This window comes from Heptranchias perlo, chromosome 15 (assembly GCF_035084215.1).
Source record: "Heptranchias perlo isolate sHepPer1 chromosome 15, sHepPer1.hap1, whole genome shotgun sequence".
Lineage (NCBI taxonomy): Eukaryota > Metazoa > Chordata > Chondrichthyes > Hexanchiformes > Hexanchidae > Heptranchias > Heptranchias perlo.
The window spans coordinates 47215310-47236665 of NC_090339.1; the positions used below are offsets into that span (position 1 = coordinate 47215310).

Consider the following 21356-nt stretch of genomic DNA (forward strand, 5'->3'; position numbering starts at 1 on the left):
TGTTGGGCAGTGTCTACTCTGTATCTAAGCATGACTTAGGAATGCTTGATGTTACTAATGGGCGGGTGGGCGGGGGAATTTTCTCTGTGTGCTAGGTAAAGCAAAATTGTAAATCGGTTCATAAATGTTATGATTTTGCTACCCCTAATGTGCAAACAAAATCCCCCCCAGGTGTCTAAAGTGAAAACATCTTTCATTTCACTAGCATTCACATCCCCAGCCTGACAAGGACAAAACTTCACTAAGAAAAGCTACCATTCAACCATTCTTTATCGATATTACTAATTCACTACACTGCACCACCTCTACTACACTCAGTGTGCCCATAGTGCAGTGGAAGGTCCACATTTTTAAATGAATTATGTATACCTCGATGACTTATCTAAAATGGAGTGTGGTTGCAACAAACTAAAAGATAGTGCACTTATGAACATAGCCTTTCGTGACAGGGACACCTAGAGCAAAACTGTACAAACCACCTTTGGGAACCTCTAGAAGGAAAAGACGTTGTTAAAACAACAGGTTCGCTGAGAAAAACTTAATCTTAAATGTAGGAAAATGTAGAGCAGCCTGACCTCAATAATCGAACATAAGGTTATTTAAATAACCAGCTCAAATGGTTCTCATGACCAGCTGTGCTTAAACCCATCCGGCAAAACAACAGCACTGAAAACTCCTCTCCTGCTAACGGAACTGTCAATTGGACTTGGAGAAACTGTCTTTTAGTGAACATATTCTCCATCGCAGCCCGCACATTGAGTTTGGATGAATCATGATCGTTAAGATAAAAGTTGCACTCCAACAAAAAGAAAAAGCCAAAATGCATCCATGTGCTGAGAGAACCCCGCCCCCCCTCATTGAGAACCAACCCATGAAGACTGAAAACGTCCAACCTTCTTCATACCTCTGCTAACTGCACACACACCACTAAATCCCTCCTTCCTACTCACTAAATAAACTGCCGCCGACAACCCCCAAGCTGCTCACAAACACCACCCCCCTTGCAACGGACCAAATTTCGCACCTCCCCCACCAAGGCCAAATCACCCACCAGCCCTCTCCTCCCCACGTGATGGGAAGACCGAGAACAGCACCTCCTTCCCCACTGAGGCAGCATCCACTCACCAGCACCCCAATGGTGACTGAAACACCCCCTCCGTTGAGGCAAGTGTCAGCCCCATCTCTCCCTCTTGCCCCTCCCTTCCCTTTTTCCCCTTCCCTTCCTCTCCTCTCCACCCTCCCCTCCCTTTGTCCCTTTTCCTTGGCCCCTTACTCCTTCCCTCCTTCTCTTCACCACTCCCCTCTCTCTCCACCCTTTCTCCTCCCTTTCCCCCTCTTTCTCTCTGCTTTCCCTTCTCCTTCCTCCCCTCCCTCTCCCATCCTCTCTCTTCTCTCCTCATCGCTTTTTCCCCCAACTTCTCTCTCCTGTTTTTCTCTCTCTCTCCCCATCTCTTGTTTTCTCCCCCTCCTTTTCTGTCTGCTCCTTTTCCCTCCTCTACTCCCTCCTCTTTTTCCTTCTTTCTCTCCCCTCCCTTCACCCTCCCCTTCCCTAACCCCCCCTCTTTTCCCCCCTTCCTTCCTTCCTTCTTCTCTTTTCCTCCCACCCCTCAACTTCTCACCCTCCCCTTCACCTTATCTCCTCTTCCTTTTCTTTTCCTCCACTCCCTCATTTACTTCCCCTCTACTCCTTCCCACCCTTGCCCGATGCTTCCATCTCTTTCCACCTCTCCATCTATTCCTTTCTCCACCACCTTCTCCCCTCCTCCCTCCACTTCCCCTTTTCTGTTTCCCCCTCCCATTTCTCCTCTCGCCTCCCCTCTCCCCCTTCAGCCTTCTTCTTCCTTGCACTCCCCTCTCCACTCGCTTTTCTCACTACTTCCCATTTTTTTCACCCTTTCCTCCTCTCTTCCCCTTCCTTTCTCTGCCCTTTCCATTCCCCTCATCTTTCTAGCTTCTCCCCCTCACCCACCTCTCTCCCTCTCCCTTTTCTATTTCCTCCATTCCCCCTCTTCCCTCTTGTTCCCCCCCTTCTTTCCCCCTCTCTTCTCTGCTCCTGCCCCCGTTCCACCCTCTCCTTTCCTCCCCTTTCCTCTCATCCCATCCCCATCTCTTCCCTCGCTCTCTGTCCCCTCCCTAAGTCCCCATCTTCTCCATCTTTCCTCCTTACCCTATCCACAGTTCTCCTCCCAGTCTCACCCTGTGCCCGCCTCTCTCCTCCTCTGAGCCTCCATTTCCCTCCCTCCCCTTCCCCCTCACCAAATCCTAGTCACCCTCCCCCTTCCTCGCCCTCTCCACCCTCCTCCTCCTCCCACTCCAATCTGCCTCCCCTTCCCTTCCCTGCCTTGGTCCAATTATCTCCCCACCTTTTAGCGCTGCTTGGTCTTGAGTCGCCATGGGCAACACCACAGGACATTAGCTAATATATATCTGTTCTAAATAACAATGAAAATATTAAGACATGCCCATGCGATAGTTTATTTAACAGAAATTTGCTACTTCTTCTAGAGAAAAGTCGTAATATTATAGTGCAATTTTGTGGAATATTTGCAGACTCAGGTGTTAAGACGGTCAGCTTCAAACCTGACCTTCACCTGCATCACACTGCCTTTACACTACAACCAAATTTAGCATACTAGTAGCATAGCAGAAAAATTGTATTCAGTGCGCAACACGGGAAAACTGTGACATTTTAAATAAACAATTCAGTACATAATTACATAAAAACAATATGTGACAGTGAATTTTAAGGCTGGAATTCAACTTTGAGGTTCCACTGACATTTGCAAGCCATACAATCAGAATTCCAGCCTGGCATTCTAGAGGTTATGCTGGGGGCTTTTGGTACACTTGCACCAGATACTACGTAGAGAGATTACAGGTCCTTACCTCCAGAGGTGAAACTCATATATTTTTGATTATTGACAGTCTCTTTGGAATCGTAGAATTTCAGGACATCCAGAACAGCCTGAGGGTTTTTCTTTTGCTCGAGTTTAGTGATGTTGGATGTCTGTAGAAGCCTTGCCCATTGCTCAGGAATTCCCTAATTGAAAGGCAAGAAAAAAGGAATTGAAGAGCCACTCTCAAAAAGAGTATTTAACACAGCCACTAGATATGGGGAAACATGCTGATGTTTCACTCTGTCAGTAAGCTCATTACGCACACAGCAAGATGGATAAGGTGCCTGTTTCTTTCCCATCCCCAACCTTTTTTATTTACTGATAGATTAAATCTACTTAGCATGAATAGCCCATTAAGATGATATACCTTGTATCCTGTGGGCCTTGGAGACAGCACAGGGGTGAGTTAAGAGGAACTACAGAGTTGTACGATAACTAGCAACTTGAGACAGGCGGAAGCCCTCCCCTTGACACCTCGATCCAATTCTTCTTTCTGCATGGCTTCAAACGGAAAAGCACCCTGGAAGGATTCTACCTTCGTAATGATTTCCTGAAATCTGTGCAAGGGGAGTTTGAAATAGAAATCAAACCTCATTCAGCAGCGGCTCGGTTACCAAGGGAACAGCTCACATTTGCAATCAAATGTAAACCAATCTCACAAGAGATCCTCACATTGATAAGTCCAATGGGAGTTGCAACTTGTGCGACGTCAACATCACTGGATAAAGTAGTTACAGGAGTCTGCACGTTTCTATCACTGTGTCACTTGTAAAAATGGTGGATTTGAAAATCAGACCACCTTCTTAAATCAAAAGGTTGATTTAATCAGAAGCTATATCAACGTTTGGAAATGAAGTCTTAGAGCCACAGAACCCAGGAAGATCCCAGGTTCGACCCCGAATCTATTCTGAGTGAGCGGATCTCAGTCACAATTGGCAGTAGTGCCCCTGGGTTAGTTAAGGGAAAATTAGCCAATGTTCTCACTTCTGATCATTATACAGCAACCATTATTGGTACATAGGAACAGGAGTAGGCCATTCAGCCCCTCGTGCCTGCTCTGCCATTTGATAAGATCATGGCTGATCTGTGATCTAACTCCAAATACCTGCCTTTGGCCCATATCCCTTAATACTTTTGGTTGCCAAAAAGCTATCTATCTCAGATTTAAATTTAGCAATTGAGCTGGTATCAATTGCCGTTTGAGGAAGAGAGTTCCAAACTTCTACAACCCTTTGTGTGTAGAAATGTTTTCTAATCTCACTCCTGAAAGGTCTGGCTCTAATTTTTAGACTGTGCCCCCTACTCCTAAAATCCCCAACCAGCGGAAATAGTTTCTCTCTATCCACCCTATCTGTTCCCCTGAATACCTTATAAACTTCGATCAGATCACCCCTTAACCTTCGAAACTCGAGAGAATACAACCCCAATCTCTCCTCGTAACTTAACCCTTGAAGTCCGGGTACCATTCTAGTAAACCTACGCTGCACTCCCTCCAAGGCCATTATGTCCTTCCGAAGGTGCGGTGCCCAGAACTGCTCACAGTACTCCAGGTGCAGACTAACCAGGGTTTTGTAAAGCTGCAGCATAACTTCTGCCCCCTTGTACTTTAATCCTCTAGATATAAAGGCCAACATTCCATTTGCCTTCTTGATTATTTTCTGCACCTGTTCATGACACTTCAATGATCCATGTACCTGAACCCCTAAGTCCCTTTGGACATCCAAATTTTTTAACTTTTTAACATTTAGAAAGTACCCTGTTCTATCCTTTTTTGATCCAAAGTGGATGACCTCACATTTGTCTACATTGAATTCCATTTGCCACAGTTTTGGCTATTCACCTAATCTATCAATATAGCTTTGTAATTTTATGTTTTCATCTACACTGCTTACAATGCCACCAATCTTTGTGTCATCGGCAAATTTAGATATGGAGACTTTCTATGCCTTCATCTAAGTCATTAATAAATATTGTGAATAATTGAGGCCCCAAGACAGATTCCTGCGGGACTCTACTAGTCACATCCTGCCAATGTGAGTACCTTCCCATTATCCCTGTGTGTTTGTGGACACCACAAAGACAGGAATGGGCTTGTACTGTGAGGTTCTTCAGGCAGATACCCTGTTAGAATGCATTGTCAATCCTTACGCATGAATAAAACCCAATGGCCGCTGGAATCATTCTCCAGTGAAGGAATCAATGCCTTCAGGAAAGGACGGACGGACAGAGAGAGAAAAAAGGATAAATAATTGCAGCCCTCCACATAACTCAAAAAGAGAAGGTTTGGTGTGCCAAACTCACCAGATCTTCTTTTTCCCTTAGTTCCCCTGGTTTATGTATGCCCTGTATTAATGATGGCCAAGAAAGAGGTCAGGCAGCTTGGTCCTTAAAAACTTTGCTGTCGGATCCTTGGACACTTATGAGTAAGGGGTCCCGGATTTACTGTTCCCTATAGACAGATACTTGGCCTCTACTTGCCCCCTCTCCACAATAGCATGACCGAGATTGGAAACTTTGCATCTCACCACCATTTGCTATGAACACACTATGAAGCTTCAGCGATGCAGCATAGGAACATAGGAACAGGAGTAGGCCATTCAGCCCCTTGTGCTGGCTCCACCTATTGATAAGATCATGGCTGATCTGTGATCTAGCTCCATATACCTGCCTTTGGCCCATATGCCTTAATACCTTTGATTGCCAAAAAGCTATGCATCTCACATTTAAATTTAGCAATTGAGCTAGTATCAACTGCCGTTTGCGGAAGAGAGTTCCAAACTTCTACCACCCTTTGTGTGTAGAAATGTTTTCTAATCTCACTCCTGAAAGGTCTGGCTCTAATTTTTAGACTGTGTCCCCTACTCCTAGAATCCCCAACCAGTGGAAATAGTTTCTCTCTATCCACCCTATCCGTTCCCCTTAATATCTCATAAACTTCGATCAGATCACCCCTTAACCTTCGAAACTCCAGAGAATACAACCCCAATCTGTGTAATCTCTCCTCATAACTTAATCCTTGAAGTCCGGGTACATTCTAGTGAACCTACGCTGCAATCCCTCCAAGGCCAATATGTCCTTCCGAAGGTGCGGTGCCCAGAACTGCTCACAGTACTCCAGGTGCGGTCTAACCAGGGTTTTGTATAGCTGCAGCATAACTTCTGCCCCCTTGTACTCCAGTCCTCTAGATATAAAGGCCAGCATTCCATTTGCCTTCTTGATTATTTTCTGCACCTGTTCATGACACTTCAATGATCCATGTACCTGAACCCCTAAGTCCCTTTGGACATCCACTGTTTTTAACTTTTTACCATTTAGAAAGTACCCTGTTCTATCCTTTTTTGATCCAAAGTGGATGACCTCACATTTGTCTACATTGAATTCCATTTGCCACAGTTTTGCCCATTCACCTAATCTATCACTATCCCTTTGTAATTTTATGTTTTCATCTACACTGCTTACAATGCCACCAATCTTTGTGTCATCGGCAAACTTAGATATGAGACTTTCTATGCCTTCATCTAAGTCGTTAAAAAATATTGTGAATAATTGAGGCCCCAAGACAGATCCCTGCGGGACTCCACTTGTCACATCCTGCCAATGTGAATACTTACCCATTATCCCTACTCTCTGTTGCCTTTCACTCAGCCAATTTCCTAACCAAGTCCGTACTTTTCCCTCGATTCCATGGGCTTCTAACTTAGCTAACAGTCTCTTATGTGGGACCTTATCAAATGCCTTCTGGAAGTCCATATAAATAACATCATTGACATTCCCCTGTCCACTACTTTAGTCATCTCTTCAAAAAATTCAATCAGGTTTGTCAGGCACGACTTACTTTTCACAAATCCATGCTGGCTCTCTCTGATTAACTGAAAATTCTCGAGGTGTTCAGTCACCCTATCCTTAATTATGGACTCCAGCATTTTCCCCACAACTGATGTTAGGCTAACTGGTCTATAATTCCCCGGTTTCCCTCTCTCTCCTTTCTTAAAAAGTGGAGTGACGTGTGCATATTTCCAATCTAGAGGGACAGTTCCTGAATCTCGAGAATTTTGAAAGATTATAGTTAGGGCATCTGCAACCTGCTCACCTACTTCCTTTAAAGCCCTGGGATGGAAACCATCTGGTCCTGGGGATTTGTCACTCTTTAGTGCTATTATTTTCTTCATTACTGTTGCTTTACTTATGTTAATTTTATCGAGTCCCTGTCCCCGATTCAATATTAGTTTGCTTGGGATTTCTGGCATGCTATCCCCTTTTTCTACTGTACATACTGACGCAAAGTAATTGTTCAACATGTCCGCCATTTCCCCATTGTCAATGACAATATCCCCACTTTCAGTTTTTAAGGGGCCAACACTGCTCCTGACCACCCTCTTTTTCCTAATATAACTATAAAAGTTCTTTGTATTGGTTTTGATATCCCTTGCAAGTTTCTTTTCATACTCTCTTTTTGTAGCTCTTACTATCTGTTTTGTGACCCTTTGTTGATCTTTGTATCTTTCCCATTTGCCAGGATCTGTGCCATTTTTTGCCTTTTTGTATGCCTTTTCCTTATGTCTTATACTGTCCCTTACCTCTTTAGTTGTCCATGGCTGGTTTTTTGGCAAGTAGAGTTCTTGCCCCCCAGGGGTATAAACCGGTTCTGTATCTCGTTAAATGTTTCTTTAAACATTTCCTGCTGATTATCAGTCGTTTTACCCAAATTTGCCCAGTTTACTGTGGACAGTCTGTCTCATCCCATTGAAGTCGGCCTCACCCAAGTCTAGAATCTTTGCAGCTGATTCACTTTTTTCCCTTTCAAACACTTCATTGAACTCGATCATGTTATGATCGCTACTGGATAGATGTTCACGCACAGTTAAGCCGTTAACTAAATCTGGTTCATTACTCATTACTAAATCTACTATGGCTTTCCCCCATTGTTGCCTCTAGGACATACTGCTGTAGAAAACTATCCCGGACACACTCAAGAAATTCACTACCTTTCTGACAGTTGCTCGTCTGTTTTCCCCAATCTTTGTGAAGGTTAAAGTCCCCCATTAAGACCACTATGCCTTTGTTACACACTTATCTAATCTCTGCATTTATACAATCTAGCACTTCAGAGCTGCTGCCAGGGGTCCTATACACAATTCCCATTATAGTCTTAGATCCTTTCCTATTTCTCAATTCAACCCATAAGGTCTCTGTTGACTGCTTACCTCTCGTTATATCCTCCTTTATCATTGTATTGATTTCATCTCCAATCACTAAGGCTACTCCTCCCCCTCTTCCATTTTCCCTATCTCTCCTGTAGACCTTATAACCTGGTATATTTAGTTCCCAATCCTGACCATCCTGCAGCCATGTCTCAGTAATAGCTATCATGTCATACCCTCCAATTTGAATTTGAACCTGTAGTTCATTTAATTTATTCCTTATACTCCATGCATTTGTATATAGAACTCTTAGTTGGGCCACACACCCTAGCCTGACCTTCAGCTTTGATGCTGGGTTAATCGCCTTACGCCTTCTAGTTTTCACTTTATCTGTTGTGTCTAAAGTACACTTTCTTTCTGCTGCTCTATGTTTTTCCCTTTCGCTTGTTCTTGAACAACTGTTTGTACTATTTGTATTGTATTAGTCTTGGTGCAAGAGAATCCAGGAGAAAACAAATACTCAGCAGAGGTTGCCCTCAAATAAATCTTACATGCCTTATAAATCATTCAAAGTAATGAAATGCAACTTAATTTGTGAAGGGGGTAAAAAAAACCCTGGGAACAGTTTTTGTTTTTAAGCAGCCAGACCCTATGGTTGTTGCATAATTGCCCACCTACCCTTCCCCCCATCCACTTCCTCCCCCCACCCCGCTTCCTCCTCCCACTGAGGTAATAAGGTAGGTACCATACACAAAAAATTTGCTGAACCATTTGTTACAGGGGTATTGTCCATTGGAAGTAATCTTTGGAAACAGTGCATTTGTGTATTTCTGTCACTAACCTCTGATCTTTGCTCCTGAGGTCTTGTCAATCAGAGCCATTACTCATGGGCAAAAGGCAGAGGTCAGCACAAATTGGAGTACACAAACCAAGTGTTATAGTGACCACTTTTCAACTGCAAAACCTTCATTGTCCCAATAGATGGCACTAGAAATATAATTTTTCAACCTAACAGCCTCATTGGTCCTAATCTCTGTGTGGTTTGGAGGAGGGGGACAGTCATTTTGTGAAAACTGTGGACCATTACAGCTTTAAACAGACAAGCCACAGTATCTTGTACAGAACAAGGGGGTGTATTCCAGGAAATTCTGTGGTCATTTACAATGCTGCGTGTGGTTAGCAGTAAAACACAGTATTCATCTTCCTTTAACAAGAAATAAACTAGTCACACCTAACAGCTTAGGAGTGATGTAAACATTTATCATTTTGAAAGCGGAAGATAATTGGAAATGGCAGTACTTTCACTTTAACACACTTATTCCCTTGAATGCTCCACATAATATTTTTTTTTAAGTTTTCTTTTCAAGAAATGGTTGGCAAAAATCATTCATTAAATCTGGGCCACACACTTTTATTATAAAAGTCACACTTAATCAAGATGGGCCATCGTAGAAATAAATCCGCCAGCCAACGTTGATGGTTTAGTGTAGTTTCAGACTGATTGGCAGATTTTGTCATTTTTAAACACAATACCACAACGTTTTTTTTATTTAAAATTCAGTGGGGCTCAGCTTATACAGAGAAAAAAATCTTTTACAAAATTAGTCACCAAATGGCTCAACTACTTCAAAAAAGGCACCAGCTGCTGATGATGCTTTATGAGGGGCCCCTTGTCATCAGCAGAGTTCTCAACTGCATATCCCCTCGATTGAAATGTCTCCCTTTTGGAGTTCAAAAGAAAAGCCCTTCAACTACTCTCACGAAAGACCAGGAGGTTTTGTTTGTAAGGGAGCACGTGCATTACCTTAAAAGCACTCCTCTTCACTTACCCACTTTTCTAAAATTAAATGAATTTTTAAAATTAAGTAAATTTCTAAGCTTTTTTTAAAATTAAAAATGTAGGTTTTATATGTATTTATTTACTCAGACCATCTGCACAGTACAAATCACTGCAGGTACAGGACATATTTTGAATAAGAATATGGGTATTTTGGTTAATGCAAGTAAAGAGGTTAACAGGAGTCCTCAGCCATAATGGACTCTCACCATTTACAAAACACTAATTGCTTCATTCATTAGTAGGGTTACTATTAGGCCTTCATGCAAAGTAGCTTAATGATGTTGAGTCTGAATTGTACTAATGGTCTGTCTTTACAATTATGTTCCTTCAAAATTTTCATAGAGAGGATAAAGAGATGTTCGTTCAAAAAAAATTACAAGTTATAGTTTGTGGTGTTGGAAAATAATCCTAACGTTACTCCAGCTGTTTTGAAAGCTTTTCAATCTGAAACGGTTATTCATTACTCGATCCTTCACTCTGCTCCTGCTGTTTTAAAGCTTCATAAAAATCCTCGCAGGTGTCAGATGTAGGAAACCATTATTATTTATGAGAATGATTCCAGCAAAATTTAACACAAGTTTGAAGCAACCTGTGCTGTGCACACTGGATATATGAGACAGAAAGGGAAAGAGAGACAGACAGAAAGAAAGAAAGACAGAGAGGAATGAGAAACAATCTGTGCAGTGAACACTGGAAATATGAGACAGAAAAAGAGAGAAAGTGAGAGAAAGCAGGAACATACAGAGGCAGAGAGTGTGCATTCTAGTAATCCAACCTATGGTGTATAAGTGGTTCTCCTCCTGTAATATAAACATGCCATATGATTTTTTTAAAGGAAATTACGTACAGCAGGAAGTCATATTAATGCAAAAAAGACTTTGAATTAATTCTCTAACTAGTTTAAATTTTTATAAAATCTGGATGTTGAGAATCTTCTTTCGAACGTAGTTTTGCACAGATGGGATGTAAAAAGTCCTGAGCTCACATATCAATTTAAATGACAATTGTTTCCCACCTCCAATTTTCTCCTCTCCTCTCCTGCAGGTGCCAATTCTTGCTGGAATACAGTCCCATGGGTGCTGGGAGTCCTGTTATCTCACATAGGTGGTTATTCTTCAATGTGTGAGCCTAGACAGTGATTGGCAGCAAGCTCGTTCACTACAGAGGATATCACAGCTCAGCCAACTCCAGTCCACACTTGACATTCACACACACGCCCTTTCCAGCAGGGGTCAGGGGGTAGAGATCAGAATCAGGGTTGATTTTTACCCTACTTAGGCCAGGAGCACTGAGGCCAATTTTAGAGCCTCAACTATTGTCCCAACCAAGATCAACCAGCCCAGCCTTGAAAATGGACCACAAGACTACTCTGTGTAAGAAAGAAACTTGAAGAGTCACAGTGAATACAAGCAATAATGTGTGAAAGACAATATGGAGGGGAAAATTTTCATCTTATTTTTAAAAGGGGAAGTGACCTCTGAATTCTCATACAATCCTAAAAGTTATAAAGGGAGATTCCCTTCATGTGCACTGCTGTCTCTCAGTTATCCATGTTCCTGTTTCCTAAAAAGAAGTTTCTAATGTCCTTCCTCCATACCTCTCCTGCTGGTCCTGACTCATGGGGAGTATGGTTCAGCAAATATCAGCTGCTCATCAATACCTGGTCCAAATGGTCGCTCTTTATGTATGAGTCTAGACAGTAAGGTTCAGTAGACTAACGTAACATAGGGGAAAGAAGTGCATCACAGCCAACTCTGATCCTGTCCTCACCCGATATCTACACATGTATACCTTCTATAAACTGTCACTGAATAACAATTAGAATGGGGAACACGTGCCCTGCTCCAGGAGAGCTGAGGCCAACTTCTATCATGGGTTTTGTGTTTCAAAGCTACTGGCTAGAGTTAATCCTGGGAGAGACAGTTTGCGTGGAAAGTTCTCCTGCAGCGTACACTGTGAAGTTCTGCTCCAGGTCCATCATGAACAGCAAGTTGAAGTCAGTCACCACTCAGCAGATAGTGACCAACACTCACAATTCACGATGTGACGGTGAGAACAGGCATAGGCCGCAACCTGTTCCGCAACCCATTCTATGTTGTCTGCTAATGCTAAGAGGGAGCAATATGGATAACTCTTCCTCATAAAAAGTAATACATTTGTCACCCCCCCTAAACAACTGAGCTGAAATTAGGAAATTACACCAGAATTGAGGTGGGCGGGGGGGGGGGGGGGGGGGGATGGGGGAGGGGGGGAACTTGTGTCCTAACATTCGCTGAGTAGCAGGTCAATGCACCTAGCTGCTATGGGATGCCCACTGGCATTGATATGGCCAGAATTCCAAACTGAAGAAAAAGGCCCAATTATTTTCAGTGTTTGAAATCTTTAGTCATCAGATTAAGATAGTCCATCAATTTTCAACTGTCAGTGTAAGACCATTAATGTTTCATGCAAGAGCTTACTCACTGTAAATTCTCCTGTAACTGCATCGAATCCCACATGAATCGTGTGCTCAAAATCTGAAGGAAGAGAGATCTCTGGACGTTCTTTTTCTTTCTTTTTATTAGCTAGAGGCAGGAAGAGAGAAAATAAATATTTTTGGGAAACATTTGTCTCTGAATATTCTTTCACCAGGGTTGAAATCTAGCCCAGTGAATATAGATAACACCCCAAGGGTCAGTTAAGGCATCAACTAAACTGCATGTATAACAGAACATCCACATCTGAAGGCTGTTTGTCCACCTTCATCAATTATCTGCCTCAGACATATCAAAGTTCACATATACAGTACAGGCATCTTTTGAAACACATGATACAGGTCAAGAGTCCCATAACCTTGGAGCAGAGTAACACAACTGTATAAGCACTGCCTTACCCAGGAATGGATACACATAACACATTGTAAATAATGTACAGATTGAACCATTCGTCAATTTCATTAAACCAGTCATTTAACAATGCTATTATGTTTGGGGCTCTTGTACCATCCATTACTTTAGAAATTGCATAGACCAACATATCCAATTGGGTCAAAGATTTGCCCTACCTTGGTTCTCCCTGTATCAGATAAATAGCATTCCCTTTCCAGACCTCTCATCTCCAGCACACTTCAGAACCCAGAACCTATACCTCAAATATGATATAGTGCCAGCTCACGAAGCTAAAATTTCAGCATATGGACAATGGAAATGAATGGATTACAACTTCAAAGTATTCCTCCCGAATCTCCACCTCAGGTTGTCTTCTACAGATGGGGTAATGATATTTGCAATCATTTGCCTCATACTTAATCTACTTTTTATAATTTCCTTTTCTCTAGTAGTTTCAAACAAGAATGGGATTCCAATGCAAGCACCTCATTTCCTGACATTAATTGGGAAGATATTCTACCAACAGGACAGGAACCAGAGCAACAACAACAACTTGCATTTATATAGCGTCTTTAATGTAGTCAAGTGTCTCAAGGCGCTTCACAGGAACATAAGAACATAAGAAATAGGAGCAGGAGTAGGCCACATGGCCCCTCGAGCCTGCACCGCCATTCAATAAGATCATGGCTGATCTTCGACCTCAACTCCACTTTCCGGCCCGATCCCCATATCCCTTGATTCCCCGAGAGTCCAAAAATCTATGGATCTCAGCCTTGAATATACTCAACAACTGAGCATCCACAGCCCTTTGGGGTAGAGAATTCAAAAGATTCAGAACCCCTGAGTGAAAAAATTTCTCCTCAACTCAGTCCTAAATGGCCGACCCCTTATCCTAAGACTATGCCCCCTAGTTCGAGATTCTCCAGCCAGGGCAAAAAGCCTCTCAGCATCTACCCTGTCAAGCCCTCTCAGAATCTTATATGCTTCAATGAGATCACCTCTCATTCTTCTAAAATCCAGAGAGTACAGGCCCATTCTACTCATCTCTCTTCATAGGTCAACCCTCTCATCCCAGGAATCATTCTAGTGAACCTTTGTTGTACCGCCTCTAAGGCAAGTACATCCTTCCTTAGGTAAAGAGACCTAAACTGCACACAGTTCTTGAGGTGTGGTCTCACCAAAACCCTGTACAACTGCAGCAAGACTTCCTTACTCTTGTATTCCAACCCCTTTGCAATAAAGGCCAACATACCATTTGCTTTCCTTATTGCTTGCTGTACCTGCATGTTAACTTTCTGTGTTTCATGTACAAGGACACTCAAATCTCTCTGAACACGAGCATTTAATAGTTTCTCACCATTTAAAAAATATTCTTTTTTTCTATTCTTCCTACCAAAGTGAATAACCTCACATTTCCCCACATTATACTCCATCTGCCACCTTCTTGCCCACTCACTTAGCCTGTCTATATCCCTTTGCAGAATCCTGGTGTCCTGCTCACAGAAGCTTACTTTCTCACCTAGTTTTGTATCATCAGCAAACTTGGATACATTACACTTGGTCCCTTCATCTAAGTCATTAATATGGATTGTAAATAGCAGAGGCCTCAGCACTGATCCCTTGCAGTACCCCACTAGTAACAGCCTGCCAACTTGGAAATGACCCGTTTATTCCTACTCTCTGTTTTTTGTCCGTTAACCAATCCTCTATCTATGCTAATATGTTACCCCCAACCCCATGAGCCCTTATCTTGTGTAACAACCTTTCATGTGGCACCTTATTGAATGCCTTTTCAAAATCCAAATATACTACATCCACTGGTTCCCCTTTATCTACCCTGCTAGTTACATCCTCAAAAAACTAATAGATTGGTCAAATATAATTTCATAAAACCATGTTGACTCTGCCTAATCATATTATGATTTTCTAAGTGCCCTATTACCACATCCTTAATTACCACTACTCTCTTCCTTTTTACTCACCTGTAACAACTCTTACAATCTGTTTTTATATTTCTTGCTAGTTTACACTCATTCAATTTTCTCCCTCTTAATCAATTTTTTGGTCATCCTTTGCTGGTTTCTAAAACTCTCCCAATCCTCAGGTTTACTACTCTTCTTGGTAACATTATAAGTCTCTTCTTTTAATCTAATACTATCCTCAACTTCTTTAGGTATCCACGAATGGATCACTTTTCCTGTGGAGTTTTTATTTCTCAATGGAATGTATATTCGTTGAGAATTATGAAATATTTCTTTAAATGTTTGCGATTGCTTATCTACCGTCATATCTTTTAATCTAATTTCCCAATCATTCTTAGCCAACTTGCCTCTCATACCTATGTAATTAGCTTTGTTTAAGTTTAAGACTCTAGTTACGGACTTAAGTACGTCAGTCTCGAACTTAATATGAAATTCTATCAGATTATAATCACTCTTCCCCAGAGGATCCCTTACTATAAGATTACTAATTAACCCTGTTTTATTACACAAGACTAGATCCCCTGGTTGGCTCCATGACATACTGTTCTAGGAAACTGTCTCGAATGCATTCCATGAACACGTCCTCCAAACTACTTTTGCCAATTTGACTTGCCCAGTCTACATGAAGATTAAAGTTCCCACGATTATTTCATTACCTTTGTTACGAGCTCCTCTTATTTCTTGATTAATACTCTGTCCAACAGTATAACTACTGTTAGGGGGCCTATAAACTATTCCCTCCAGTGTTTTCTGCTCCTCGTTATTTCTTCTCTCCACCCGTACTGATTCTACTTCCTGATCTTCGGAGCCAAGATCCTTTCTCGCTACTGTCCTTATATCATCCTTTGTTATCAGGGCTACCCCCCCACCCCCCTTTTCCATTTTGTCTGTCTTTTCGAAAAGTCATGTACCCTGGAATATTTAGTTCCCAACCTTGGTCTCAGTAATGGTTACTAGATCAAACCCATTTATCTCTATTTGTGCCATTAATTCGTCTATCTTGTTCTGAATGCTTCGAGCATTCAAATAAAGCACCTTTAATTTTAACTTTTTACTATTTTTCCCTGATTTGACCTTATTCACTGATGCACTATTACTGTTAAACTCTCTGTCCCTTCCTGACACTCTCTGCTTATCTTTACCCAAATCGCTACACTGCTCTACGGCCTTGACTTTTCTCTTTAGATTTATAAATTTATCCTTACTTGAACCCGCCCCCCACCCCACCCCACCACTCTTTTAGTTTAAAGCCCTATCTACCACCCTAGTTATTTGATTTGCCAGGACACTGGTCCCAGCCTGGTTTAAATGGAGCCGGTCCCAATGGAACATCTCCTTCTTTTCCCAGTACTGGTGCCAGTGCCCCATGAATCGAAACCCCTGTCTCCCACACCACTCTGAGCCATGCATTTAACTCTCTGGTCTGTTTGACCCTGTGCCAATTTGAGCATGGCTCAGTTAGTAATCCATAGATTATTACCTTTGAGATTCTGCTTATTAATTTGGACCCTAGCTCCTCAAACTCCCTCAGCAGAACCTCATTCCTAGTTCTACCTATGTCGTTGGTTCCTGCGTGGACCAAGACAACTGGATCCTCCCTCTCATGCTCCAAGTTCTTCTCCAGCCACATGGATATATCCTTAACTCTGGCACCGGGCAAGCAATACAGGCTTCGGGACTCCCGGTTGTGGCTGCAGAGAACAGTTTTTATCCCCCTGATTATACTATCTCCTACCACTAACACATTCCTTTTTACTCTCCCCACTTGAATGGCCTCCTGTACCGTGGTGCCGTGGTCAAATTGCCCATCCTCCCTGCAGTATTTGTTCTCATCCACACAGGTAGCAGGTACCTCATACCTGTTGGACAAGGGCAAAGGCTGGGGCTCCTCCATCACTGCATCCTGGGTCCCCATATCTGCCTGAGTCGCAGTCACGCCCTTCTGTCCCTGACCACTGACCAATTCTAAACTACTACCTAACCTTAGGGTGTGATAAGCTCGGTGACAAAATCTGACACCGAGCCACATAAGGAGTTAGTAGGACAGGTGACCAAAAGGTTGGTCAAAGAGGTAGGTTTTAAGGAGTGTCTTAAAGGAGGAGAGAGAGATAGACAGGTGGAGAGGTTTAAGGAGGGAATTCCAGAGCTTAGGATCTGGCAGGAGTGTAGGAGTCCCCTGACAGCATCTCACTCTCCAACCAGTATTCAGTTTTGGGTACTGGTGGGGGGAGAGGGTTCCTCTGGGGAGTGCAGCCAGAGCCAAGACCAGAGCACCATGGGTGGCTCAGCTGTACAGGGGGGGAGGAGAAAGGTCAAGAGAGCAATTGTGATATGGGATTCTATAGTTCAGGGAGCAGACAGGCATTTCTGAGGCTGCAAACGTGATTCCAGGATGGTATGTTGCCTCCCTGGTGCCAGGGTCATGGATGTCACTGAGTGGCTGCAGGACATTCTGAAGGGAGAGGGTGAACAGCCAGAGGTCATGGTACATATCGGTACCAACGACACAGGTAAAATAAGTTAAAGGAGTTAGAAAATAAGTTAAAAAGCAGGACCTCAAGGGTAGTAATCTCAGGATTACTTCCAGTGCCACGTGCTAGTGAGTATAGGAATAGGAGAATAGACCAGATGAATGCGTGGCTGGAGGGTTGGTGCAGGAGGGAGGGATTTAGATTCCTGAGGAATTGGGACCGAATCTGGGGAAGGTGGGACCTGTATAAGCCGGACTCGTTGCACCTCAACAGATCCGGGACTAATATGCTACTGCTGTTGGGGAGGGTTTAAACTAGACTGGCAGGGCGATGGGAACCTGAGCGGGGAGTCAGAAGAGAGTGAAGTTGAAAGCGCTAAGAGAGGGGAGGACCCAGGGGAAATTTACAATACAAATAATACAAATAGTTGTTAAAGAACAAGTGAAAGGGAAAAGCGTAGAGCAGCAGAAAGAGAGTGTACTTTAGGCACTACAGATAAAGTGAAAACTAGAAGGTATAAAGCGATTAACCCAGCATCAAAGCTGAAGGACAGGCTAGGGTGTGTGGCCCAACTAAGAGTTCTATATACAAACACACAGAGTATAAGAAATAAATTAAATGAACCACAGGTTCAAATTCAAATTGGAGGGTATGACATGATAGCTATTATTGAGACATGGCTGCAGGATGGTCAGGATTGGGAACTAAATATACCAGGTTATAAGGTCTACAGGAGAGATAGGGAAACTGGAAGAGGGGGAGGAGTAGCCTTAGTGATTGGAGATGAAATCACTTCAATGATAAAGGAGGATATAATGAGAGGTAAGCAGTCAACAGAGACCTTATGGGTTGAATTGAGAAATAGGAAAGGATCTAAGACTATAATGGGAGTTGTGTATAGGACCCCTGGCAGCAGCTCTGAAGTGCTAGATTGTATAAATGCAGAGATTAGACAAGCGTATAACAAAGGCATAGTGGTCTTAATGGGGGACTTTAACCTTCACATAGATTGGGAAAAGCAGAATAGCAACTCTCAGAAAGGTAGTGAATTTCTTGAGTGTGTCCAGGATAGTTTTCTACAGCAGTATGTCCTAGAGGCAACAAGGGGGCAAGCCATAGTAGATTTAGTAACGAGTAATGAACCAGATTTAGTTAACGGCTTAACTGTGCGTGAACATCTATCCAATAGCGATCATAACATGATCGAGTTCAAAGTAGTGTTTGAAAGGGAAAAAAGTGAATCAGCTGCTAAGATTCTAGACTTGGGTGAGGCCGACTTCAATGGGATGAGACAGACTGTCCACAGTAAACTGGGCAAATTTGTTAATGGGTAAAACGACTGATGATCAGTGGGAAATGTTTAAAGAAACATTTAACGTGGTACAGAACCGGTTTATACCCCTGAGGGGAAAGAACTCTACTTGCCAAAAAACCAGCCATGGACAACTAAAGAGGTAAGGCACAGTATAAGACGTAAGAAAAGGGCATACAAAAAGGCAAAAAATGGCACAGATCCTGGCGAATGGGAAAGATACAAAGATCAACAAAGGGTCACAAAAAGAGAGTATGAAAAGAAACTTACAAGTGATATCAAAACCAATACAAAGAACTTTTATAGTTATATTAGGAAAAAGGGGGTGGTCAGGAGCAGTGTTGGCCCCTTAAAAACTGAAAGTGGGGATAATGTTATTGACAATGGGGAAATGGCGGACATGTTGAACAATTACTTTGCGTCAGTATTTACAGTAGAAAAAGGGGATAACATGCCAGAAATCCCAAGCAAACTAATAATGAATCGGGGGCAGGGACTCAATAAAATTAACATATGGAAAACAAGAGTAATGAAGAAAATAATAGCACTAAAGAGTGACAAATCCCCAGGATCAGATGGTTTCCATCCCAGGGTTTTAAAGGAAGTAGGTGAGCAGGTTGCAGATGCCCTAACTAAAATCTTTGAAAGTTCTCTAGATTCAGGAACCGTCCCTCTAGATTGGAAAATTGCACGTCACTCCACTTTTTAAGAAAGGAGAGAGAGGGAAACCAGGGAATTATAGACCAGTTGGCCTAACATCTGTTGTGGGGAAAATGCTGGAGTCTATAATTAAGGATAGGATGACTGAACACCTCAAAGATTTTCAGTTAATCAGAGAGAGCCAGCTTGGATTTGTGAAAGGTAGGTCGTGCCTGACAAACCTGATTGAATTTTTTGAAGAGGTGACTAAAGTAGTGGACAGGGGATTGTCAATGGATGTTATTTATATGGACTTCCAGAAGGCATTTGATGAGGTCCCACATAAGAGACTGTTAGCTAAGATAGAAGCCCATGGAATCGAGGGAAAAGTACGAACTTGGTTAGGAAGTTAGCTGAGCGAAAGGCAACAGAGAGTAGGGATAATGGGTAGGTACTCACATTGGCAGGATGTGACTAGTGGAGTCCCGCAAGGATCTGTCTTGGGGCCTCAATTATTCACAATATTTATTAACAACTTAGATGAAGGCATAGAAAGTCTCATATCTAAGTTTGCCGATGACACAAAGATTGGTGGCATTGTAAGCAGTGTGGATGAAAACATAAAATTACAAAGTGATATTGATAGATTAGGTGAATGGGCAAAACTGTGGCAAATGGAATTCAACGTAGACAAATGTGAGGTCATCCACGTTGGACCAAAAAGGATAGAACAGGGTACTTTCTAAATGGTAAAAAGTTAAAAACAGTGGATGTCCAAATGGACTGAGGGGTTCAGGTACATAGATCATTGAAGTATCATGAACAGGTGCAGAAAATAATCAATAGGGCTAATGGAATGCTGGCCTTTATATCTAGAGGATTAAAGTACAAGAGGGCAGAAGTTATGCTGCAGCTATACAAAACCCTGGTTAGACTGCACCTGGAGTACTGTGAGCAGTTCTGGGCACCGCATCTTCGGAAGGACATATTGGCCTTGGAGGGAGTGCAGCATAGATTTAATAGAATGATATCCGGACTTCAAGGGTTAAGTTACGAGGAGAGAGTACACAAATTGGGGTTGTATTCTCTCGAGTTTAGAAGGTTAAGGGGTGATCTGATGGAAGTTTATAAGATATTAAGGGGAACAGATAGGGTAGATAGAAAGAAACTATTTCCGCTGGTTGGGGATTTTAGGACTAGGGGGCACAGTCTAAAAATTAGAGCCAGACCTCTCAGGAGTGTGATTAGAAAACACTTCTACACACAAAGGATGATAGAAGTTTGGAACTCTCTTCCGCCAACGGCAATTCATGCTAGCTCAATTGCTAATTTTAAATCTGAGACAGATATCTTTTTGCCAACCAAAGGTATTAAGGGATATGGGCCAAAGGCAGGTATATGGAGTTAGATCACAGATCAGCCATGATCTATTCAAATGGCGGAGTGGGCTCGAGGGGCTGAATGGCCTACTCCTGTTCTTTTGTTCCTATGGCAGCTGAAGGCATGGCTGCCAATGGTGGGATGCGCAAGACCCCAGGAATGCAGAGATCTCGGAGGGTTGTGGAGCTGGAGGAGGTTACAGAGATATGAAGGGGCGAGGCCATGGAGGGAATTGAAAACAAGGATGAGAATTTTAGAATTGAGGCATTGTTGGACCGGGAGCCAATGTAGGTTAGTGAGCACAGGGGTGATGGGTGAACGGGACTTGGTGCGAGTTAGGATACGGGCAGCAGAGTTTTGGATGAGCTCAAGTTTATGGAAGGTGGAAGATTGGAGGCCGGCCAGGAGAGCATGAAATAGTTGAGTCTATAGTTAACAAAGGCATAGTTGAGGGTTTCAGGAGCAGATGAGCTGAGGCAGGGACAGAGATGGGCGATGTTATGGAGGTGGAAGAAAGCCATCTTGGTGATGGAGAGGATATGGTGTAGGAAGCTCAGTTCAGGGTCAAATAGAACAAAGCTTTTCCCCTCATCGCAACCCCTCCACTCCCTTCCAGAAATTGTGCATTTTAATTTCCCTTTAAAGAGGCATCACTGCCATTTTGGGTAGTTTTCCAGCAAGGTTCAGCAACTGGAACGATATACCACCATGTTGCATACCAGAAAGTTTGGTGCGACAATAGATGCAATATTGACTGCAGCACAATCTACTGCTCCTTCAGATTAACTACAATTTAACTTTAAGTGGTGTTCCAGATTTACCTTTTC

At 42.7% G+C, this 21356-nt stretch overlaps 1 protein-coding gene across 5 annotated transcripts in view; it reads right to left on the reverse strand.

Moving 5' to 3' along the window:
- The window catches only part of LOC137333062 (serine/threonine-protein kinase PAK 3), a 188931-nt gene that overhangs the window by 59590 nt on the left and 107985 nt on the right, over window positions 1–21356 (reverse strand). For all 5 annotated transcript variants that reach the window (XM_067997164.1, XM_067997163.1, XM_067997160.1 and 2 more), the window contains exons 3-4: window positions 12342–12442; window positions 2887–3040 (exon numbers count right to left, since the gene is read on the reverse strand). In XM_067997164.1, the coding sequence (XP_067853265.1) occupies window positions 2887–3040; window positions 12342–12442 (255 nt within the window). The remainder of the gene's footprint in view (window positions 1–2886; window positions 3041–12341; window positions 12443–21356) is intronic.